Source organism: Penicillium concentricum, assembly GCF_028827145.1.
Source record: "Penicillium concentricum strain IBT 3081 chromosome Unknown utg000002l_segment0_segment0, whole genome shotgun sequence".
NCBI classification, from domain to species: Eukaryota; Fungi; Ascomycota; class Eurotiomycetes; order Eurotiales; family Aspergillaceae; genus Penicillium; species Penicillium concentricum.
In genome coordinates, this window is record NW_026622755.1 from 3,976,112 (window position 1) to 4,000,292 (window position 24,181).

A 24,181-nucleotide genomic window follows, 5' to 3' on the forward strand; every position below is an offset into this window, starting at 1 on the left:
TTAGAAGGGCTATAAGAAAGTTAGCATCGAATCCAAGCCTCCAAATTAACCGTAGATGACTCACGTTGTCCTCAGCGGGGATGGTGCGGTCGTAGTAGGTATCGAGGTAAGGAAGCTTGCGGAGGATATCGTTGCGCACACGGGGAACCTCGCCGAAGATGAAGAGGGCACCGCTACCAAGGGCAACACCGAAGCCAGCAGCGATGGAACCACTGTTCAATACATCGTTAGCCCCTGTATCCTGTCCCACCTGGGAGAGTCGGATGCGGGATATACTCACACCTGGATGGCTGTGCCAAGAGTCATACCAGCGGCGGTGCGGGGGATGGTGTACCTGCAGATTAGCGAGGCGTTAGCTTGGTGTTCTCGTTCCTGGTTCGATCTGCCTTGTTTGAATCCGGCTTTTCTTTTTATCCCAAAGCCCACGGGCTTGTAATCCCCGCCCCACAGATGCCAGACACCCGTCAAGCTCCGCTGCGAGAGAGGAAAGACGGGCATCCAATCAACTAGGAAAGTTGCATTGGAAAGTGCCAATCCATGCTTCATTGGCTCCACCCAGCATGCTGATTACGGACCAAATTGTACTATCCGGGGTTCGAGGAAAAAGGATATGGGGTAGTCTCACTTGGGCGCATAAGCGGAAGTGGAGGCGGAGGCCTGGGCCGCGGCGCGGCGAGCGGTAGAGGCGAACTGTAGAATATGTGTTAGCAATTGATGTGACATCTTCGATCGCGTCTCATCCCGCGGCTCGGAAGCCGGTTGTGATACTCATGGCCCGATTGTGCTCTACCCGGAGCGCGGGCGAGTGGGTGAGGAACTTCGGAATAGAATATGAGGTTTTCTCATCTTGTGAATATGAAAGCACTTACCATTTTGAATGACACCGGAGTGATTTGGTGGGACAATTGCTAGGAGACAGGAGCTGGCCACTTGGTGGTCGACGAAAACCGGGAGTGCCCGAGTTTGCACGTGACTTCAAAGCTAGTGGCCAATCAGAGGAGGCGTAATTGTTTTCGTTCGACCCTGGAAGTATGAGTTTATATTGATCAAGTCAATGATGGATGAGGATTTTTATGTGACAGTCCATCTCAGAGTTCTAGAATTCTACGATTGATTTGTTTGCGTCTCATCATCTGCCATGTGTACAAAAGAAAAGCGTGAAATACATACGTCGTCTGTAACCGGACACATTATATGGCCCTTCTTGAACTCAACGTGCCAAAATCTTGCCAAAATTCTCGGGGGTAGGGGAAACTCGCAGGAGACACGCACCTTCCTGAATGATTTCAATTACCTTAGAAGATGGGGAAGGGACGAAAGATCTGAAGGGGAAGGTAACGGTAACTACTTGTCAAAAAAAAATTCTAATAGGATTATGGAGTTAATACTAGGAAGCCTTGCTCTCGAGAAGCTGCGCCTAGACTCCAACAGTTCGCGTGATGAAAAGAAATGGAATAAAATATGTGCTTCAAAAAACCCCTCGGACTGACATGCAAAAAAGATTCAATTGAGACAGGATTGAACAGACGCATGAGAGGAAAGCAGCATCAAATACAGTGGAAACAAAAGATTATAAGAACCGCGTAGCCAAACACCCTAACTGTACATTTGTCTCATTAGTCGACTTTGTCGGTCGAGCTTCCGTTCAGGAAACCCTCCTTGCCGTCCAGGTGGAAGAAGCCACCGTTGTTGGTGGAGTTGCCAATAATACCGCCGCGCGCAGCATTACGTCTGAGACGTCCACGTCCGAAGATGGCGGCCACAGCAACCACGGCACCCAAGATGATGAAGAAGATGATAGGATGGCTGCTGAGGAGGGATCGAGTGAAGAAGAAAATAGTCTCGAATGTGCCGATGGTGGATTTGGGTGACAACTTCGAAGGGGAAGCGATGACGAGAGGAATGGTCTCGAGAATGGAGGTCCTGGAGGCCATGATAGGAGCTCCGCTTGAAGCGGTATCCCAGTAGCGGCGGTTCTATCGGAAGTCAGTTATAGTGCTCGGACAAACATCATGAGGGACGACTTACATCTTGATCATTGATAATAACGCGGTCACTGGTTTCCACGTCGATACCGTAGGTTGTACGCAGCCAACGCTCCCAAAAGTCGCCATCGACCCAAGCAAATGCGACTTGCTTCTTGTCATCCTCGCGGATGGTGATACGCATGTTCTTCGCAGCCCGCAGTGCACGCTGATCATTGCGGTCATCGGCTTCTTCGATACGCAGTTGCTTGGAATCACGAAGTTCGGCTCGCTCAAGGCGGAACAGTTGAACCTGCTTGTCCATCCATTCAAGAGCAGCTTCCTTCAGCTCGCGCTTGGACTGCTTGAAGTCATCGCTACGGCGGCGGCTCAGGAGTCCCAGAACAACGAACTTTCCGTCCATAATTTCTTGGGCGTTGGATGCGGTGAGCTCAGGTACAATGGGCAGCCACACAGTCTGCATCCACGACAATATTTGACGGAAATCTCTCATGTCCTTAGGAGCAAGGGCATTATAGTAGTTGGGACGTCGGTCGCGAACGACCAGAAGACGAGGCCAGGTAGAGATCTTGAACCGCTCGGAAAGAGCAGCACTATCACTCTTGACAATGCGAGCGTGTCCCACAAGACTGAGGGTAAGGCGATTCATGGCCTCAAAATCTTCAGATGTCGTCGCGTGGTCGTAGAGATACAGGAACAAAACCTCTTCGGTTTCTTCCAACTGCTTAAAAGTAGTCGCATCAACATCCTGAATGCTTGATCCCACGCCGACGGCTTTGTTTGTGTACGAGATTAGATCTCCCAAGCCACGAAGACCGGTATATTCGACTCTCTCGCCGCCACGGAAGAAGTAGATCGTCGGGTAGGCGCCCACGCGAGCATCTTCGCAAAGTCGCTTTTCAAGTTCACAGTTCACTTCACCAACATTGAGAGTATCCTTCATCTCCTTGGCCATCGAGTTCCAGTTTGGTGCTAGGGCCTGGCAATGATGGCACCAAGGAACGTAAAACTTGATGATCCAGGGATCATGGGTAGTCGTGACAAGGCTTTGGAAGCTCTCCGCAGTGAGTGGGATAGAAACGCCCTGGGGATTAGCAGGCCGTCCTTGGAGCTTGGCCTTGACAGACTCAGGGCTAACGCCTTCCTTTTCTGCGGTCTCAATACTCTGCTTCTCAACAGCTGTTTTCGCGCCAGGCTTTACCAATTCGGGTTTAGCGGTCATTTCCATGCTCTTAGCACCAGCCTTTGGGACTTGGACGCCTTGCGAAGGTCGGGACCCAGGCTTGATCGTCTCGAGCTTGGCTTCGATCATAGCGCCAATCTCTGACATCGTTTTGGCACCAGCGGGTGGATCGGTCTGAACACCCATATGATAGAATGCCCACGCGGGGAAAAATTCGATGTTCAACTTTTTGCAGAAATCGCCGAAGGCCAGGCAGTTTATGGACCCGAAATGGAGATTGTAGTAGCCAGTGAAGGAGTCTAGAGATGAGAGCGCATCGGGCTTCAATCCGGAGAGGAATAAGGGATTTGAGGTCTATCACTAATCAGATTCGAGCCCCAAAGGTTAAAATAATGGAATAGATACTCACGTAGTAGTACTCATATAGGGTCTGGTACATTGGGGCCGCCGTCCGGCAATGCGGGCAATTAGGGGAATAATGTTTGATCATCCTATAATAGTTAGAGACTTGAGCGGTTTATTAATTGCTGCGGGAGGGTTCCTCACCAGTGACCATTTTTGGTCACTTCCTCAAAATTATCCGGGGTCAACTGCGTCAACGGGGGCACTTCAATACCATTGAATATTGTGGGTGTGTCCGGATCCACTCCACGACTCCCCCGCTTGACAAGTGTATCTCCAGATCCCTGGTTGAAGGAAGCATCTGAAGGCGTGCCCAAAGCAGGCGCTGCCAACAGTGAGAGGAGGGACCACCCCAGCCAAGACGGTTTCATTTTGATGGAAGAAAAAGGCGAAGAACTCGGGTAGGAGTTTAAAGGAGAGTATAAGTAGTTTCAAGATGTCGCAGCTGAGCAAAACGAAGGACTTTGGTCGAAGTAGGGAGGATAATCGCGAAATGTCACAGGTGGCACATTGAATGGGGGCGAATACTGGTGACTCGGGTGGGCACTGGTCACGTCGCAGAAAGAAACAGCACTTAGCGACTATAGCGCCCCGTAGCTGAAAGCAAAATAGAACTGCACACAGCCCAAACAAAGAACCAGATGTGAGGCTTTGATTGTATCGGAAAAGGTGAGTTGTGTTTCCCCTTGCCGCTTGGGGGTGGAGCGCAGGTTAATCCGCTCCGGGCCGACTTCAACACTTCATCTCCCTGGAACATAGCGACTTCAATATCACCAAATTCATTAACAATGCGCTCTACACTCCGGCTGCTGGCCAATGTCAAGCCTCGGTATTTGGAGCCTTTTGCTCCTACCGGATTGACGGGCCTTTTCACCCACCCCAGCCCTCGCCCTACTTTAATCTACCTTTACTCGACTACTCTGCAGAAGTTGCAGGCGTTCCCCGAATCCTCCGCCTACCGCCAATCCGTTGAAGCTTTGACCCGCCATCGTCTCCAGGTCATTGAATCGCAAAAGCCCGCCGGATTCGATGCCTGGTTGGAGCGTGTGCGGAAGACCGTGGGATCCGAACCTGAGCGGTTCGCTAAGGTCCAGCGCGCCGACGGCACCTTCACCCATGCCGCTGCCCAACAGAAGGATGGATCCGACAATGCTCGTGGCGAAGAATGGGATGGCGAAGGCCTGTCAGGCACAACTGAGGGCCCCGCCCGTACCCCGCAACAAGAAGCGGAATGGGCTAAAATCATGAACGAGGCTAGCGAGACAACCGAAAAGGCCGAGTTTGACTTCTACCACCAAGATATGAAATGGGAGAGCGAGCCTGCCCTTGATGCCGACCAGTACGTGCATCTGCGCCTCCGAATTCTTGAACAATCAGGCAATAGAATGCTAACCTCTTGCGCAGGATCTCTCACGTTGAACAGCAGATCGGCGCCGGCCTTATTGAGGAGATCATCCAGGTCGCAGAGACTGAGCTCAAGCTTGTGGATGAGCTGGCCAAGGCCAAGGTGTAAGTGAAAATTCGAACTTTGCGGTCTAGACTTACTGCTGACACTTTTACAGGTGGGAGGAGCTTGAGGAGAAGCCCCGACCTGGCCAGTGGACTTACTTCGAGCGCGGCAACTAAACAGCAATTCTGGAATGGCTGTGAATTTTAATCTCTGTAACTACTACTAGAGGTCTCTTTGTTTGAATACATGTTTTGTGAGTTTAACCATCTAAAGTTTAGGCTTAGTCCTAGAGCCATTACATATGTAGACCACATATGATTTGTGTATTCAATCAATGTAACGATATCAACAATTTATTTTGGAAAATGATTGATGCAATTGAGGCATGTCCATAGTATAGAGGTCATTAATTAGTCTTGCAGTTCCAAGTTTATACATCAGGGCGATGATTATATATATATCTGTACAGGGAAGCATATTGCAAGTATTGGAGCCTTTAGTTTTTTGTCTAAATGGCTACTCAGAGTCCAAGCTTACATTTTACTAATGTCACACAGCAACCTTGGAAATTAGTATAGCTTCCTCCATGCAAATGAATCTGTAGGACATTTGTATAGCGGATAGACCGATTGAAAGGCGGTGAGCCAAGGCGGGAATCCCTTGTGGACACATACATTGCTGTCCCTGAATGAAGCGCTCTCACTCTAGCTCTCCTTCATCTCAATCCTTTCTTAATTCCTCCAATTAATCACTTGCTCCGAGGATCGCTCCTCCCTGTTATCGGGCTGTCTGAGCGGCTCGCGGAATCACCTATCGCTGTTACAGGCCCAACGCCGCATCACACAAACACTCGTCTCATCCCCCACACAACATGCGGCTCGACGTCAAGGTACGCAAATGCAGATGATGAAATGCTTCCTATAGTTGCGAGTCTGCCTTCGGGCAGATATAGCAATATGATTTTGCAGGTGGACGTCCACAATGGAGAGATTGCTGACGATAAACGTTACAGAGGCAGCTGTTTGCCCGCTCTGAGCGGGTAAAGGGGATTGATTTCCACCCTACAGAGCCATGGGTAAGCTCTTCCAATCCACTCGGTAGCTTTGCTCAAACTAATCTCCTTCTTAGATCTTGACGACCTTGTATAGCGGTATGTTTCGAGAGGGGCAGTATGCGAGATGTCCAATGCGCTAATTACTTTCCTGTCCAGGCCATGTCTACATCTGGTCTTATGAATCGCAGGTAAGACCCGACACATATCCACACTCCCCATATTCTTATCTAAATCGTCTGCCCTCTAGTCCATCATCAAAACATTCGAACTCACCGATGTCCCCGTTCGTGCCGGTCGATTCATTGCGCGGAAGAACTGGATTGTCTGCGGTTCAGATGACTTCCAGCTCCGGGTCTATAACTACAACACATCCGAAAAAATCACCTCCTTTGAAGCACACCCGGATTACATCCGTTCTATTGCCGTCCATCCCACCCAGCCGTTTGTGCTCACAGCCTCCGATGACATGACAATTAAGCTTTGGGACTGGGAGAAAGGCTGGAAATGTGTGCAAGTGTTTGAGGGCCACAGCCACTATGTTATGGGCATGGCGATCAACCCAAAGGATACCAACACTTTCGCCTCCGCATGTTTGGACCGGACCGTGAAGATCTGGAACCTCGGATCTCCCCATGCCAACTTCACACTCGAAGCCCACGAGACGAAAGGTGTCAACCACGTTGACTACTACCCACAGGCTGATAAGCCATACCTCCTTACCACCTCCGACGACAAGACTGTCAAGATTTGGGACTACACCACGAAGGCACTCATTGCAACCCTCGAGGGCCACACAAGCAATGTATCATTTGCTTGCTATCACCCCGAATTGCCTGTGATTATCTCGGGTTCTGAAGATGGAACCGTCAAGATTTGGCACGCAAACACCTACCGCCTGGAGCAGTCATTAAGCTATGGTCTAGAACGAGCATGGTGTGTTTCCTACCAGCGGGGTAGACAGGGAATTGCGATGGGTTTCGATGATGGTGCTGTCGTGGTGAAGATGGGTCGAGAGGAGCCCGCTGTATCAATGGATGGGTCTGGTAAGCTTATCTGGGCGAGACACAGTGAGGTTGTGTCGTCCGTGATCAAGGGCGGCGATGCTACTGTTAAGGACGGCGAGCCCCTTTCTCTACCAACAAAGGATTTGGGACAGTGCGAGGTGTACCCACAGACTTTGACACACTCCGCCAATGGACGATTTGTTTCTGTCTGTGGTGATGGAGAGTACATCATCTACACCGCATTGGCGTGGAGAAACAAGGCATTTGGGCAGGCTCTCGATTTTGCCTGGGGTGCGAAAGACAACAGTAACGACTACGCTATCCGCGAGTCATCGACAAGTGTCAAGATTTTCAAGAACTTCAAAGAGCAGAGCGCCGGTCTTGATGTTGGGTTCCAAGCCGAGGGCCTATCCGATGGTGTTCTTCTGGGTGTCAAGGGCCAAGGTGGCATTGGCTTCTTTGATTGGGAGACTGGCAGCCTGGTTCGCAGAATTGAGGCCGACCCGAAATCCGTAAGTTGTTTGATCTGCTGTGATCTTTGGAAATCATGCTAATCAACATGTACAGGTCTACTGGTCCGAATCTGGTGAACTGGTTACCCTTGCCTGTGAAGACGATTTCTACGTTCTCCGCTACTCTCGCGAGGAGTATATCAATGGCCTAAACGCCGGTGAAGCCGACGAGGATGGAGTTGAGGCAGCTGTTGAGTTGGTTGCCACCATCAACGAGACCGTCCGAACTGGACAGTGGGTTGGAGATTGCTTCATCTACACCAACTCTACGAACCGCCTCAACTACCTCGTCGGTGACCAGACCTACACAATCTCTCACTTCGATCAACCGATGTACGTTCTTGGCTACCTGCCCCGGGATGGCCGTATTTACCTTTGCGACAAGGACGTCAACGCAGTCTCCTTCAGCCTTTCTCTCAGCATGGTTGAATATCAAACAGTGGTGCTGCGCGGCGATATGGAAATGGCGTCTGAGCTTCTCAAGGATGTTCCCCAAGACCAGATGAACAAGGTCGCCCGCTTCCTAGAAGGCCAAGGATATAAGGAAATGGCTCTGGAGGTCGCCACCGACCCCGAGCACCGCTTCGAGCTCGCCCTTGCGCTGAATGATCTTGAAACCGCACTCACGATTGCCCGCGAGGCCAATGTCGAGCACAAGTGGAAGATTGTCGGTGATGCTGCCCTCGCCGGCTGGAATCTTGCTCTGGCCCAAGAGTGCTTTACCAACGCCAAGGACGTCGGTTCTTTGCTATTGTTGCACACCGCTAGCAACAACCGTGAAGGTCTCAAGGACTTGGCCGCCCAGGCCTCGGAGTCAGGCCTCCACAATGTCGCCTTCTCCACTCTCTGGTCTCTGGGAGATATCGATGGCTGCATCGCTCTCCTCATCCAGACCAACCGCATCGCCGAGGCAGTTCTCCTCGCCCAAACTTACAAGCCTTCAAGCGCCCCTAAACTCGTTCTCCAATGGAAGGAATCCCTAGAGCAGTCTGGCAAGACCAAGGTTGCTCGCCTCATCGGTGTCCCGCCCGGTGCCCCCGACGTCTCTACCGATGACGACCTCTTCCCCGAGTGGGATGAGTACATTCGCCTAGAGAAGGAAGGGGATAATGTCCCCGAACCTGCTTCTTCGGAGTCCTTGATTGATGTCAACGGTGACGAAGAAGAGCCCGTGACCGCGACTAATGGCGTACGCGAGGTGGGTGACGAGGCAGAGAAGGCCGAAAAGGCTGCAGTGGACGAGGCCGATGCTGCCGAAGCCGAGTAAACGAACAAAAAGCACCGGGTTCTGATTGGTGACTTTCCAGGAGAGTTAGGTTGATCGTTTGTTTTCTGGCTGACCAGTCAGACCATTCTTGATTGCGAGCGGCGTCTTAACGTGTGTCCGACTTTTTTTTCATTTTCTTATTTGTAATTTCGCTGTCATGTGTCTCTGGAGCAAATTACATGCCTAGATACAAGCAATATGTTTCCCTCTATTTCCAGTGGTTTCGTTGATTTACTAGATTATTGTATATGTATACTATACCGGATTTCTCTGGCCCTATACTCTGAACGATAGTAAAGGTTTCTGTCTACCTAAGGGTTTAGTAGTAGATACCAGAACGAGCACATACGTCTAGAATAACAATACAAGACTGGCTATTGTCTGCGGGTACTCGAAAGCTAAGAATCAACCTTAGAAGAGCTTTCTACCCGCGGAGCGCTGAAATTGGGCCATTTGAATCCAATTTACTACTTTGCATCTAAAACCGGCCAGAGGCATATCCATATTACGTGCTTAGTCGAAGACATATAATGCAGAACTGTTTTGGCATTGTCCATCGTAACGTTTTCATCGAGAATACAGAACAAGGGTGCAGATGATGACCGCTTGAGAAAAGCAACGAGAAACCAAGGGTAAGAAAGGAACCTGCCTAGAGAGAATGAACACTTGAGATGGAAGGGAGATGACCGAACAAGACAAGAAAATCAAATCAAAGCGCTCAGCGGACGTATAAAACGAGAAGAACCAATGTCGTCTCGAAGATCAGGAGCTACTCCGATATCAAGATGCCACAGACTCCTTTGTGATGGGAAAACGAACAATGTGACGAAGAACAGAGTGAAAAAAATGATCAAGATTGGTGGATATGTTAATGAAAGACATATACGCAGTTAAAAAAGGAAATGGTCTCTATGAGCCTCCAATTGTCTCTTTCTTGCACCAGGAATGCTCGATCTAATTTGACGCGGCGAGCAGCACTACTCCGGGATGCTACCGAAGGACGGGTCTTTGACACTGCCACCTGCATCACCGAGGCCAGCCACGGGTCGGTTATACGACCATCCTTCGAACTGTTGTTGCATGGTTTGCGAGAGGACGGGGCCGTCGACATATGAGTCCTGGGGTGCTTCTCTAGTGAATTCAACATCGAAGTTCTCAGTATCACGGGCATCCACCTACATCAAGTCAGTCATGTGTTGGTCCAATGAATGATCGGGGAGTAAAGAATACATACCACGTTTGGTCGGAAACTGGGTTCGTACTTCCTCTGGAGAAGTTTGCGCCAGTCAATGTTGGCAAAGAAATGGTGAGACTTGATCTCCGCAGCACCATTAGCACCCAGTCGGCGCACAGGGTCACGGTCCAACAGTCGAGTGAGAAGATCTCGGGCAGCAGGCGGGACGATGTCGCTGCTGGGGAAGGTCAGAGGCTCTTGCAAGATCTTGCGATACATTTCGTTGGTGTTTTCATCGTAGAATGGAGGCAGGCCTGTCAACATCTCGTAGAGCAAGACACCGAGAGTCCACCAATCCACGGTCTTGGTGTAGCCGTTGCCAAGGAGAAGTTCTGGAGCGAGATATTCGGGAGTTCCACAGAACGCTGAGTTTGGTTAGTTATATAGGGCTTATAACGAGTGGCGAGGATATCTTACTATTGGTTCGGTCTTCGTCTTTCATGTCCAGCTTGCAGAGACCGAAATCGCAAAGAGCGATATGGCCAGTGTAATCGAGAAGAATGTTCTCAGGCTTGAGATCTCGGTAAATAACCTTGAAGCCGTGCAGACACTCAAGAGCGCACAGCAACTCTGCGGTGTAGAAACGGGCTCTGTTGATATCAAATCGTTGTTCCCTTTGCAAATGGTGGAACAACTCTCCGCCATTCACAAATGCCAACACGAAGTACAACTTCTCAGGGGACTGGAACGAGAACTTCAGCGGAACAATAAACGGGTTGTTGATCTGTGCGAGAACCGATCGCTCGGCAAGTGTATGTGTGACTTCCGATCGCGAGATAATGTGAGCCTTGCGAATTGTCTTGAGGGCGTAGATCCGACCAGTATCCTTCTTCCTGTGATTCCCCAACTGTCAGAATTTTAAAACCATATAACCAGCCCTTGAATGCACTTACATGACCTGCATGACCTTTCCGAAACTACCCTTGCCCACAACCTTGAGCAAATCAAAGTCTTCTAACTTAAGACTCCGCTGCTTGTTCTCCACAAAAGAGATACCAATCTTGATTGAGCCGACACCAAATTGGAGATCCAGCCACTCAGCACCCTGCTGACCCAGTTGACGCCCTTGCTCATCGTGAGCTGCGGCAGCCTTCTGGTTGTCTTTCTTGCTGAGTTTCGGATCCTCCACATAGGGTTGGCTCTCTTCGAAGCGAGGGTTGACCTTGCATGCGCCTAAAAAGATGTCCTCACTCCGTCCGGCACCAGGCCGGGCGGCAGGGTTGCGCAGGTACAGCTGTACACTCAACTCGGTCTTCCGGGACACATCGAACTTAAAGGCTGTGTTGTCTCCAGCCCACAATGGGCTCTCTGGAGTTCCCGACACGGCATCCACAAAGACTTGGTTCTTTTCGAAATCAAGGAGGGCATACGGAAGGTATTTGGTGGAATAGCGACCGTGGATAGTGGGGGCGGCATTTATTCCCCCGCTTGTGGACTGCGGTCGGCCGGACGGCACAAATGAGCCCGCTTGATTTTGAGATGAATGTGATGACGAAGAGGTACTTGGGCGTAGAGAAGAGGGCGCGTAAGAGTTATTTTGGAAATGGGAATTGAAGATCTGTTGGAAGTGAGGTGACAGCGAAAAATTGCGTCCTTCGTGAAGAGTGACAATAAGGATGCCGGGGTTCACAATGGCCACAGGAGGAGAGACAAGAGACTCGGAGGCCGCTATAAAAACAATAAAAATGATTAGTTACTGGAGGATTCCAGCATTATAAGAATAACATACCGATGCCATTTGTTGAGGGGGTGGAGGCAATGCTGGGCGGATTGGAGGCGACAGGTGTCAGGGCCTCATCACCGTTTGAGTCACCCTTGATCGTCGAAGTAGACGACGACCGGCCAAATGATGAGGTCAAGGGTGCCAGGTGCGTCTCCTTCAACTCTTCAGACGAGTTGTATGATTAGCGACTGCCCATGGCGTTTCACTGCAATGCAGAGAGGGGTATATTGAGGGGGGAGAGAGGGAGACCAACTGCCAGTAAACATACTTTTAGTGAGCTTCCAGGACATAGTGGCGGTTGTAACGAGATTGAGAAGAAGAGATCAAAGTCCAAAATACTGCAATGCGTGTGCAGGGTGCTTAAGAGTCACCCAATAATCAACATGCGAATGGCCTCCAAAATAAACCTGGAGAAGCCACACAAGGACACAGATAATACACACGCAAAAGGAGAGAATTCAAGACAAAGACAACCACCACTATCTTTCGAAATCCGTATGGAAGCACAACTAAAGGATAAGAAAAGAAGTCGGAGAGATCGAAGATCAAATGAGAATGAGAGAGGGGAAGTTGCCCCTGTAATTATAATACTTGGTTTACCATAGATTACATCAAATTACATGTTTGATTGGTCAACCTGGTCACATGCTGGTCACATAAAGGTACAGTAATTAATCAGCCTCAGCCACTGCTCCGCCACAAGGGTTAACGACGCATCAACTTTCACCACATTAACAATCAAGGCAGTTAAGTCCAACGAGAAAGGTTGAGATTCAGCTTTGGATTGTTGTATCATTTTACATTGAGATCCCTTTCCAAGCTTCGGAATATTCCCCGCTCCGAAGTGCGGAGACCCCCTACCCCGGAAGATCTCACAACTTGTCTGCAAGTCTAGTATTTTCAGATTTTCTGAGTCTGCTTATCTCTTGATACAGCTCCCGACAAGCCGGACGATGAAAGGGGTGGAGGGCTAATGGGTGTGATACGCAAGAAGACCGCCTCACGCGGCACCGAGGCCGGCACTAAGTTCCACTGCGATGTGTGCTCTATCGATGTTACATCAACAGTAAGTCTCGACGTGGTTGTGTCATGGCCATTTGAAATCAGAGACTGACGCGATTCCATCGCATAGGTTCGCATCTCGTGTTCGCATCCCGCCTGCCCAGAATATGACCTCTGTGTTCCTTGCTTCTCCGCCGGAAAGAGTTCCAAAAACCATGACCCCGCCACACATCCATTCCAAGTGATCGAACAGAATTCAGTCCCCATATTCCAAGGGGATTGGGGTGCCGACGAAGAATTGTTATTGCTGGAAGGCGCCGAAATCTATGGGTTGGGTTCCTGGGCAGACATCGCAGACCACATTGGCGGCTACCGCAGCAAGGATGAAGTGCGAGACCACTACTATAACACATATGTGAAGAGCGTCAACTTTCCGCTCGCAGCTCGCGCCGATCCAGACGATAGGAGCTTGCAGGATTCAATCTCCAAAGAGGAGTTTCAAACACGCAAGAAGCGGCGCATCGAAGAGCGCAAAGATGCAGCCAAGTCAGCACCTCCCACTACACCCAAGCAAAAGCCAACTGCCAGTGTACCGGCATGTCACGAAGTGCAGGGCTACATGCCAGGACGATTGGAGTTTGAGACCGAGTTCTTGAACGATGCCGAAGAAGCGGTGCAGCACATGACTTTCGAGCCCGGGGCTGGACTCAATGAAAATGGCGAGCCAGATGCAGAGACCGAACTCAAGATGACCGTGGTCGACATTTACAACTCCCGCCTGACAGCGCGTACCGAGCGCAAGAAAATCCTCTTCGAGCACAACCTCCTCGAATACCGAAAGAACACTGCCTTAGATAAGAAACGGTCCAAGGAAGAACGAGATTTGTTGAACAAAGCAAAGCCACTCGCACGGATGATGAACTGCAAGGACTTTGAAGACGTCAACAAGGGCCTGGAGTACGAGCACAATCTCCGCTTAGCCATCTCCCAGCTTCAAGAATGGCGGCAGATGGGCATCGGCGACCTAAAAGCAGGCGAGAAGTATGAGCAGGATAAGCAACAGCGCGTACAGCGGCTGCTTCCTCAGGGATCATTCGATCGTTTCGCCAGCACCCGCCCTAAGCAGACACAGCTCACAGAGACCCCAGCGGCAGCAATCCAGCTCACAACGCCTGAACTGCCGCTGCGACTGCAAAAAGCCGCCAATCCACACGCACCGGCAGATCCTGACGACGAACCATTGAACGATTTCGATCGCGCCTTCGCTGTCGATGGGGATGCGCCTCCCCCGCAGCCGACGAAGACGAAATACGTGGTGCCCCCGTTAAGCGGGATGCCACCGTGGAAGCTGGACAATGACACTGCTGCCGACTTGCACCTCCTGACCAAGGAAGAGGCAGAGTTATGCAATGTTCTACGTCTGATGCCGAAGCCTTATCTGGTCATCAAGGAGACACTCTTGAAAGAAGCAATGAAGCAGGGCGGCAACCTGAAGAAGAAAGATGCACGAATAATTTGCAAGGTATGTTTTATCGTTCGACTGCTGCATCATGAATCCTTTACTAACTCTGTTAGATCGAGGGCACTAAAACCAGCCGAATTTATGATTTCATGGTACACAGCGGTTGGATCAACAAGGCGTAGATGCGCCAAATCCCTTATATGCTGTAAACGGTTCCTAGCTTATTGATATCCAAATCTATTTGTGATTTTGTTCGGAGCGTTTTTTTTTTTTTTGGCGTTCATAGGGAACTTGGGAGATGGGTGGATGTGTTCTTGGAACTTGTCCACATAAGACACAGGTAGAATATCACCTGTAATTCACACAATTGTACAATGGAAGTAACCTACAGACCTATTATCCACCCAGCCTAAAGAACAAAGTCGATGAACATCACTTCCAAAGCCATTCCAAGATGCAGTAATCCCCACACTCGGCCCTCGGCATCTTCTCCGCATTCACCAACAATTTACCAACCCCAACAGCCGTCGATCACTTCTAGTTTTCTATATCATTTGTATATAATCTCCTTTTTCCCTTCTCACTCCTTAATCAACCCCAATCTACGAGCAAAACTCCCACCCAAAATGCCCTTCACAATCCAACCCCCAACCCCAGCCCACGCAATCCTCACCTACCCAACCCCCCACGTCCTCCTCGTCACGTTAGACCGACCCCGCAATCTGAACTGCATAAACGCCCAAGGCCACGCAGACCTCCACGCAGTCTGGGAATGGCTCGACGAAGAGCCAAGCATGCGCGTGGGCATTCTAATTGGAAAGGGACGGGCGTTCTGCGCCGGCGCTGATCTAAAAGGTGAGTCAAATGGCCAGAATATAGCAAATATCCCGGCATAGCCAGTCTACAAAAACGCACACACTACCCTGATCCCCAGTCCCCCAAAAATAACACTCCAATTCATCCGTTAAACCCACTAACACCACCAGAATGGAACGACCGTACTTCAACGGCAACAACAACCTCTAACTCCACAACCCCACTACCGAACAGCGGGTTCGGCGGACTAGCGCGACGCAAGGGCAAGAAACCCGTGATCTGCGCCGTGAACGGACTCTGTCTCGGCGGGGGCGCGGAGATGATCATCAATAGCGATATCGTGATTGCGTCTTCGCGGGCGGTATTCGGGTTGCCGGAGGTGAAGCGTGGGGTTGTTGCGCTTGCCGGGGCGTTACCGCGACTGGTTCGAACAGTCGGGAAACAGCGGGCTATGGAGATGGTTCTTACGGGACGGATGGTTAGTGCTGTGGAGGCGGAAAAGTGGGGACTTGTTAATTCTGTTGTTGAGGTTGGGGAGGATGAGGAGGAGATTGGTCGGGCTGTTTTGGAGAAGGCTTTGGGGGTTGCTAAGGAGATTTCCGGGAATAGTCCTGATTCGGTGCTTGTTAGTCGTGAGGGGGTTAAGTTGGGGTGGGAAGGGATTGGGGCGGATGAGGCGACGGTGATGTTGAATGATACTTGGGTTAAGAGGTTGTATGAAGGGGAGAATATTAAGGAGGGACTTAAGGCTTTTGTGGAGAAGAGGAAGCCTGTTTGGGTTGATAGTAAGTTGTAGAAATTGATTCAATTCGATTCGCTATTCATACTACAGTTCGTAAAGTCATAAAAGCAATCCCATTTCTCCGTCGCGCCGTGTACCTGGTATTCGCCATAATCCATGCAAATTGAATTTCAGTCAAAGAGAAATCAAATGCGCGGTTGCCCTGCCTCTCTGAAAAGTGGTGTTAGGATGTTGTGTGTGTTGTTGGCATAGGGAAGAGATGCCTACTTGGTGTCAGATTGTACGCCGTCGACGACCTTGACCACATGGGGGAAGAGAGGGTGGTCTCGGTCCAAGCCGGTTAATCGGACAGCAGCATCGGCAGGCGAGTTCTCCTTGAGGATCTGGGCCATCTCCACGCTCTCCTCGTCGCCTTCCACATTCTGGAACCGCAGAGCCATTTCAAAGGAACCCATCAGTGACGCGAACTTTCCACCACGCTCGGCCAGCTGGGAAGCCGGGCCGATGAATCGCTCCTTGCGGGACACCTTGCGCATTGGGGCACGACCCACGCGCTCCACGCTATCCTCCAGGTAGGGGTTTGAGATTCGGGTGATGATGGTCTCGACGTACTCCTGCTGCTCAGCAGCGCTGATTTCATGTTTGTCGACAATGAGGGAGGCAGTCTCTTGAAGCACATCACGGACAATGCCACGGATGCGAGTGTCCTTGAGAGCTTCGGCAATGGTCTTCTTGCCGGCATTGTAGCCATAGTAGGCTGCAGTAGCGTGACCGGTGTTGACGGTGAACAACTTGCGCTCAATATAGGGCTCCAGGTGACCCACCCAGTGGATAGCTGGGACGTCTGGGTGACCAAACTCGCCGAAAGGCGTTGACTCCACTACCCATTCGTAGAACTTCTCGATGCGCACGTTGAGACCGCTGTCGGGGGCCTGGCCAGGTACAATACGGTCGATGGCCGAGTTGGCAAACCGAGCTCGGTCTGGCATAGAGTCGAGACGGTCTTGGGCGGTGTTGTCCTTGATGAATTGGTGTAGAGTGTCAGTGGCGCCGATGGCGTTCTCACAGGCAATGACGGCGAGCGGCGTGGCGTCGGTGCGGGCGTCGATGCCCTTGGCAATGACGGGAGCGATGAACTTGAGGATGTTGGGGCCCACGGCACAGGTTACAATGTTTGCGGTTGAGATCTCCTTGATGACATCGCTCTCATGAGTCTTGGAGTTGATTGCACGGTAGTTGGTGATGGTCTTGGTAGACTCGCCCTCATCACTGACTTCAGTGACCTGATAGGACTTGGTTTCTTGGAGGGAGTTGATGATACTGTCCATGACATCGACGAAGACGACCTCATAACCAGCAGTGTGAAGGAACTCGGCAACGAAGCCACGGCCGATGTTACCACCACCGAAATGAATAGCTTTCTTCTCCATTATGAAGGGTATGATAAGTGAGAAGTGGAAGGGGTAGAGTGGGAGTAGTGGTAGAGGTAGATATAGTAGAGAAGTGGAAAGATAAACTTAATCGCGTTCGCGCTTTCCAGTCCAATGGAGGGGGAAAGTGCAGCTATTTAAGCCAAAGGGGAAAGTAGAAAGAGGTATATACCTGGGACCTGGAATATTCCCGTGCTTCCGATGACTTCATAGATAATTAGGCTACGGGACTGGCCTCCGCCTTGTTTAGAACATGAGAGCATCATTTTTATTATTATTTCGTATTATTGCTATTATTCTAATTAAATATAATAATTCTGCTATTATTCTACTTTCTTAACTCTCTTGACTCTCTTTACTCTCCAACATTCCTAACAGTTACATCTTTTACCCCCCCGCTTTGTCTGTGCGACCCTCATACTTACCGTGCAGTACTCCGTATATTAGATATACACTATACCTATTTGAGGAACATATAGATTCCAATTACATGCATATTCACAGGGCCTGAACCACTCACCGGAAAACAAAGAGAAATCACCGGGAAAACCCGTCCATATTCGTCAACCCTTCGCGCTTTGACAAGAACCTTGGCAAATGGAGTCGGAGAATCGTAGCCGATAAACCGGGAAACGGAGTACAGTGGTCCTCGGAGTCTGAGCCTCATACGGAAACATATTAACTTGGTTTGAGGGTATAATGTGTGAATACTTCATTTCTAGACTCTTCACGATCCTCATAGAACTGATATCCACATGCGGTGACGTCGGATGAACGGTTGACAGCCCCGACCCAGTTTTTTCCCCCATTAGTCGCGGCCACCAACTCCATCAACTACCCCCATCAAAGCCGAGGTTTATTCGAAATGTATCCATTGCCTTCTATGATCTAGCCCCTAAATTGCTGCCTTGCACTGCCCGACATACCTTAGCCCCTGGAAGTTAGGGGGGTAAAACCTAACCCTCGTGGTATCTCCAAGCCCATTGGCCCAACATATCTTACACGCTCAGATATCCCGCAAAAGTAAGTGGCCGGATTGGCAATGTAATTTTATTTGAAACAATCTCTAGTTAGATTGGCTACTATTCTCTATTGGTTGCGCGAAATAAATCTTATGGTGGTATCGTTTGATTCATAAATGGCTCTCTCTATCTACTGTATGGGATATTAGATTCGATGCGAGTTTCCCCGACGTCCGCCCCCCGTCTGAACCCTGCGGTCTCCGACTGGCTAACACCACCGCTTCCCTTTATTTTTTTTCACTCTCTTTAGGGTTAATTACCCCTCTATATCCTTTTCGACGGGCGCAGGAGCAGACGCAGCCCGTTTGGGAACAAAGACATTCGCAAAGCAAGCAACGGTACCGACGAGTAACAGCCCCACTGCGGCCCAAGTCATCCCGAGAAATTTCTCTCCGTAATGGGCTGACACGTTCCAGCCCTTGCCGTGAGCGTTGATCAGAGCAACAAATTCAAAAGCGATCACTGTGGCGATTATGGATGCGATACTGATACTGAGAGATCCGAGCTAAATACCGTGTCAGCAAAACTGTATGGGGAAAATATTCAAAATGCACCACGCTCAACTAGGAAGTATACTGCACATGCAAAGACAGAGTTTATGTAGGGGGTCATCATCACCTGGGCAGAACGTGCTGTTTTATGTAACTCACCATGAAAAACCAAAATTCACACGGGCCCTGCCCTGGTCGCGGAGAAAGAGTCGTCCATACGCGTACAAGTATCGCCGCCCCCATCGCGCCAACTCCAATACAGTACAGCACGGCCATGACCTTGCTTGTCAGTCTGAGGGCATGAAAGTCGTCGCTGATCACGCGCGGCCAACCTAGTTCCTGGCTGGCGATCTCGTTCGGCCAGGCTTGTGTCGGGTCAAATGAGGATAGAAGCGTGCGGTTTGAGCATGCGGTCACATTGCGCGTGACTCCTGCACTGGGGTTGGTTGTTCCTAATGTTCCCTGGCAATAGGACATGATGTGGATGGAATAGAAATCGTGAACTCCACTGCCGGTGCTATCTGCGGGTGTGTAGAGCTAAATGGACAGGATCAAGTCAGTATTCTGCATCACTTATGAAAAGTGGTTGGAGACTATTCAACTTACCGTCAAGAGATCCACGTCACCGAGGAAGTTTTTCTGCGTCCCTGCAAAGAGACAGAGGATGCTTATTATAAATGCGACGAATATGGCCAACGTCGGGACTAAGCCCTTGGAGTCCAACATGATGAATCGGGTATATGCGTTGGTCTGCTTATAGTCTTCTGGATGTAGTTGGATCCAGTATGCAGATGATGTGAAAGCTCAATATTCAATAAGGCCCGAATCTGAGATTCTCGCCCTCTTCGCGATCCTTATATACATACCATACTGGAAATCTGGATTATCGGGACGACGGCATCTAGATTTCTCACGATGGCTTCATTCCAGACGTGGGCTGTGAGAAAGGGCGGGAGCGCATGTTCTGCATAGTATCGAGATTGGATATCGCATGGAATGTATGCATTACACATGATCGGGTAGAAGACCTTTTGCTATTGGAAATGTGAGTATATACGGGGTAGCCCAGGTATGATGGCTGGGAAGGGAATGGGTGTAGTCCCGCCCGCATCAAGAATGTTCAGAATGTTGCCAGCCACGAAGGATCTTGCTCGATATCGAAAATGTGTCTTTATTTGTGGGATATGGAATTGGTACATTAGTTTAGATACGAATTTTATCTGAGGGCTGGTTTGAAAAGGTTTCGATCGCAGATGAAGGGGTCTGCCAGGGTTATATAGTAGGTCCAAAGGAATTTGACGTCAGCGGCAGGGGTATTGCCCTGATCACTTCCCAGATTTACACCTTTTTGCAAATGTTCATCTGTCAATCCCGAACTTGGCTCTCTTCAGAAATTTCGTGTCTTGACATAAGAAACGTCAAATTCCCAACTAGTTTAGATTCTTCGGCCCAACAGATTCAAATTACCGATCTAATGAAAGATTCGCCAAGCCCTTGTTTTTTTCCCTCTGCGAACAACAGTTCGTCATTATGGCAACAGAAGAAACAAGGAAAGACTCATCTATCGCTATCCAACCTGTTTACGTTCTTGTACAGCGCGAGATAGCGGCACATCGAACAATGAAGTTTGATTGGTTGAGCAGAGTCTAGATTGGCCGGGGGTTTCACCTGGCAGAAACTCGGGAGGTGCCCAGATGGCAAGCCTGGGCCCCGGGGCCACCTACGGGGCAGTGTTAGATCCAGGTGGCAAATTGTATAATTATGTATCTTTTGTATGGAGTTGCTATACAAAAGATACTTGAGCTTAACCTCAACACTAGGCAGTATTAGTAGGTTTGCCACAATTACAATATCTCTCCCATATAGATAAAATAGATCAGATTATATAGAGGTACGAACCTCGGAAGAGAGCCAAAAGTGTCCATCCATGGATACTGGGAGAGGCGGAGAGACATCGGCCCGGGATATCGGGACCTCGGGAAGACAATGACATTAGTCAGTATGTCTAACCAATCAAATGCAGTTGTTCAATGTGCTGCTATATCGCGCCGTAGGTGTTCCTGGACAATGTAGATGTGAGAGCAAGGTCGAGGACGATTGATCTCATCTCTATCTTCAATTGTGTTACATTCCTTAATATGGTCTAAGATAAAATTACACATTCGCCAAAGAGCAAAGCACACAACAGACATTGCGTGGATTATTGATACATCCCAGGAATAATCAGAAAATATATACATGCACATTGTGAGTGACCTCCAAAAAGGCTCTATTTATGAACAAGAAAATTTACCACTGTCGATCAAAGTGTGCCCTTCTGGCCACCCCGAAGCCATATACCATCTATCATATAGAAGAAATTGCTTCACTCTAGAAATCCGACCCCGAAGCCTTAGAGTACAGCTTGTTTAGCTCACTATTATTGCAGGTGGAACATGATCAATGAAAGATATTTTACCATGAAGGTTTACTCTTTGGATTCTGGGCGGAACAGCTCGATGCGTAAACAAAAGCAGGTATCTAAGACACACAGGTACGTTATATTCCTGGATTGATATGTGTGTAACCCCAGAGGCTTATATATTGTTGCCTGTCGGTACTGAATTCTAGAGTCAATTTTCCCGTTGATGTACAGAACATTTGGACAAGCCATAGTGTGTGATAGGTTTAGTATTATTTCCCCCAAGAATAGTTGGCCGCTTATGTGGCCTTGTGATGTCTTTTCTGTGACCTGCTTAGATATTCTGTTTAGATATTTTCTCCCTCTCAGTTGTTTAGGTAGGTAGACAGCATAAAGTAAGTGGGGATCGGCTTCATTTGTGAAAACAACATCTCCATGTATAACCTGGGGTAGTTTCATACCTTGCTTCATCAACCATTCAACCCATCTCATATTATAATGTACTTCGAGGTGGCTCTTTCAGCAGGCCTCTTTTATCATTAGACATGTCGTCCTACCCTCTGTTCCCTAAACTGGAAGTGATGTTCTTTTGTGAAACAATAATTTCGCACTGTTCGTTGAAGTTGAGGAAGATTTTCCTCCACGTGGGAACTTCGCACATTGGCCCTTCGCAAACCTATTGAGGCTATCGGAGATGAAACTAGGAGGAAAGCATAATGTTAAGTTGAACCCTCGAGGAGTGAAACATCGGATGATTATATATTTGTTTTTCGCGTCACCTGTTTATGAATAAAGGAGCCCGCGGCAAAAGCAATAAGAGATTACACAAAAAAGAACTAATGCAACATAGTGTCAGGCCGAAGCTGATGATGGTATAGTATGAACCATTAATATCTCACTCAAATAACCTTACCAATCATATTTCCAAACGCCACTTTTTATAAGACCATCAGCGTAGCGCTCAGTGTGCCCTATAAGGGTCAATGACACATCCACGTGAACAAACATGCAACACAAAGAGATGCGAAAAAAGAACGCACCTCAAACACTGGTCACTAGTGGCTTACACCAGGATCCGGACTTGGAAACAAGCGTACACTTAGTGCTGATGCGATAGCAGGCTAAAAAGGCTAGGTGTAGTTCTTCCAATGAATCTGGGTCTAAGGGCCACAGGATCCCAAGTATAGACACACGGTGACACGAAGGAGAAGACAAGCATTGTGGCATTTGATTTCTCGACTGATTATTTCGAATGTTTGCCCGGGTGGCTGTATCGGGCTCGGAGATGCCGAACACTATATACGGACCTTCCTACTTGGTTTATTCGACTAGTGTTTACGATGTGCCCCCATCCTGAGACGCGCTCTGGATCCACAGTATCTGGAGACTTGGAAGTTCCCGCGCGGAACATGTAGGTACCCAGCAGAAATGGGGCAACCTTCTAGAACGATTTGCTCTTCTAGAAGGCTAATACATGCAGCCTGCAAGGGATATCATAGTGGAATTCCAGGGCAAAGAATAAGCAAGGTCAAATCAAAAAAGTTACCAATGCCATGAGATGCCCAGCTGGTGATCCAAGTGCCCACACAAAGTCTACCATATAGCCCCTGAAAGGCACTAAAACGGAGAAAGGGGCAAGGCAAATTGGTTCGCAGGGCGCATGTCATACGCAAAAGCTTCGGTGGATACAAAAGTTCAGATTCCCGAGTCTTGGGGGCCGAGACGCGCAAATTGACATTTCTGACAACTGACCACGCGGAACACGAGCACGTGCGTCTTATCATCAAATCTAACCATGCAGCACCAAGCATTAGAGAAGCTCACTTGGCGACGCCTCTCGCCGGGGCGCCTATTGCTTGACAGGCTTTGAGATTGCTTAGATTGCTTGGGCTGATCTGAGGGATCCAAGCAAGCTTTAGCCAAGATTCTGGAAAGTCTTGATGCAGCCATGATCGCATGTATCGAGTTCAGAGGCGTTTCGGTCCTAGATGTTCGATAGTGCACATCTTTAGATCCAATTGAAGCCAATTTCGTCGAGTAATAGGTCGTCGACGATAGTATGATCCCATGCCTAGTAGAATATACCGGATATATCGGAATGTAGGACGACTGTGACACGCAACGTGATAACACGTGTTGATGGTAGGTTCAGATGGTTGAGGGAAGGTGCGGAGATATGGGTTGCACATGGTCAAATACTGGACGCTGATTGGTCGAAGATCTGCATGGACGATGCCGGGGTTGTCAACTAGCGTGGAACTTCCCCTACGTCAATATTCAATCCAGACACTCGCCCGTTTTGGGAATATCCAAATGAAAGTCATTTCTGGAAGAGAATGTTTTTACCTATTGTAGGTATTGGGGCTAATTGCCTCAAGTCTGCACGTATGTCAATGCAAAGCAAATAAAATATTGGGTCCGAGATGACCGGCTCCGGGAATAGGTATGGATTAAGGGCCGTTGCCACTTTTCCCGAGGTATCCCATTGGCATTGCATTGGCATACATTGGCATTACATTGGCATTGGATTTATCGAAGAATTGATATATTCTAATAATAAATTCTGTACAGAGTACATTACAGATACTTTCTACAATTACAATTCTATTGTAAATACTCCGTTCATATATAAATTGTAGGAGTAATTATTATTTTAAAATGTCGAGAATAAAAATTATCGCCCCGCGAAAGTTTGGGAAGATCTGCCATGAACCGCAGGCGGTGGCGATCTAACTCCAGATTCTGCCCCCACGTGCATAGTTTATTGGTTGCCGGCAGCTCCATGTAAGATCCATCTGACCCACACTTCTCCACTAAAATTCGAAATTCTGCTTCCGGAGCCAAAACCAGCAAGAGGAGACCCATAGCTACATCCAAGAGATGGCGTCCCCCAGAAGGGCCCTGACCCCATAGAGTGGTTCTTGCCTTGACTTTTTTCTTTCTTTTTTTGGTCTTCTCTTTAAACCTTTTTTTTTTTTTTTTTTTGGGTGGAGCCGCCACT

General features: G+C 49.1%; 9 protein-coding genes across 9 annotated transcripts; 4 read left to right on the forward strand and 5 right to left on the reverse strand.

Moving 5' to 3' along the window:
* Positions 1 to 872, reverse strand: N7517_005137 (cytochrome b-c1 complex subunit 10; the record flags this gene model as incomplete). The annotated part of the gene is made up of 5 exons (XM_056722867.1): positions 1 to 9; positions 65 to 212; positions 281 to 334; positions 626 to 690; positions 870 to 872. 5 exons carry the CDS (start codon positions 870 to 872, stop codon positions 1 to 3), a joined length of 279 nt encoding a protein of 92 aa, XP_056579117.1.
* A 744-nt stretch (positions 873 to 1,616) lies between these two features.
* Positions 1,617 to 3,941, reverse strand: N7517_005138 (putative disulfide isomerase; the record flags this gene model as incomplete). The annotated part of the gene is made up of 4 exons (XM_056722868.1): positions 1,617 to 1,976; positions 2,029 to 3,522; positions 3,578 to 3,659; positions 3,715 to 3,941. 4 exons carry the CDS (start codon positions 3,939 to 3,941, stop codon positions 1,617 to 1,619), a joined length of 2,163 nt encoding a protein of 720 aa, XP_056579118.1.
* Positions 3,942 to 4,358: 417 nt separating this feature from the next.
* N7517_005139 (complex I NDUFA5 subunit family protein) lies at positions 4,359 to 5,196 on the forward strand (the record flags this gene model as incomplete). Its single annotated transcript, XM_056722869.1, has 3 exons — positions 4,359 to 4,909; positions 4,975 to 5,079; positions 5,133 to 5,196. 3 exons carry the CDS (start codon positions 4,359 to 4,361, stop codon positions 5,194 to 5,196), a joined length of 720 nt encoding a protein of 239 aa, XP_056579119.1.
* A 695-nt stretch (positions 5,197 to 5,891) lies between these two features.
* Positions 5,892 to 8,857, forward strand: N7517_005140 (coatomer subunit beta'; the record flags this gene model as incomplete). The annotated part of the gene is made up of 6 exons (XM_056722870.1): positions 5,892 to 5,909; positions 6,033 to 6,095; positions 6,149 to 6,170; positions 6,231 to 6,262; positions 6,322 to 7,590; positions 7,646 to 8,857. 6 exons carry the CDS (start codon positions 5,892 to 5,894, stop codon positions 8,855 to 8,857), a joined length of 2,616 nt encoding a protein of 871 aa, XP_056579120.1.
* A 977-nt stretch (positions 8,858 to 9,834) lies between these two features.
* Positions 9,835 to 12,104, reverse strand: N7517_005141 (uncharacterized protein; the record flags this gene model as incomplete). The annotated part of the gene is made up of 4 exons (XM_056722871.1): positions 9,835 to 9,986; positions 11,283 to 11,759; positions 11,821 to 11,976; positions 12,083 to 12,104. The coding sequence occupies 4 exons, from the start codon at positions 12,102 to 12,104 to the stop codon at positions 9,835 to 9,837; spliced, it is 807 nt and encodes a 268-aa protein (XP_056579121.1).
* A 683-nt stretch (positions 12,105 to 12,787) lies between these two features.
* On the forward strand, positions 12,788 to 14,460 carry adaB (chromatin-binding transcription regulator ADA2; the record flags this gene model as incomplete). Its single annotated transcript, XM_056722872.1, has 3 exons — positions 12,788 to 12,880; positions 12,947 to 14,338; positions 14,392 to 14,460. The coding sequence occupies 3 exons, from the start codon at positions 12,788 to 12,790 to the stop codon at positions 14,458 to 14,460; spliced, it is 1,554 nt and encodes a 517-aa protein (XP_056579122.1).
* A 444-nt stretch (positions 14,461 to 14,904) lies between these two features.
* Positions 14,905 to 15,890, forward strand: N7517_005143 (enoyl-CoA hydratase/isomerase family protein; the record flags this gene model as incomplete). The annotated part of the gene is made up of 2 exons (XM_056722873.1): positions 14,905 to 15,133; positions 15,265 to 15,890. 2 exons carry the CDS (start codon positions 14,905 to 14,907, stop codon positions 15,888 to 15,890), a joined length of 855 nt encoding a protein of 284 aa, XP_056579123.1.
* Positions 15,891 to 16,099: 209 nt separating this feature from the next.
* N7517_005144 (mannitol-1-phosphate 5-dehydrogenase) lies at positions 16,100 to 17,266 on the reverse strand (the record flags this gene model as incomplete). Its single annotated transcript, XM_056722874.1, has 1 exon — positions 16,100 to 17,266. One exon carries the CDS (start codon positions 17,264 to 17,266, stop codon positions 16,100 to 16,102), a length of 1,167 nt encoding a protein of 388 aa, XP_056579124.1.
* Positions 17,267 to 18,544: 1,278 nt separating this feature from the next.
* Positions 18,545 to 19,505, reverse strand: N7517_005145 (SUR7/PalI family protein; the record flags this gene model as incomplete). The annotated part of the gene is made up of 3 exons (XM_056722875.1): positions 18,545 to 18,793; positions 18,939 to 19,316; positions 19,386 to 19,505. The coding sequence occupies 3 exons, from the start codon at positions 19,503 to 19,505 to the stop codon at positions 18,545 to 18,547; spliced, it is 747 nt and encodes a 248-aa protein (XP_056579125.1).
* Between the last annotated feature and the right edge of the window lie 4,676 nt (positions 19,506 to 24,181).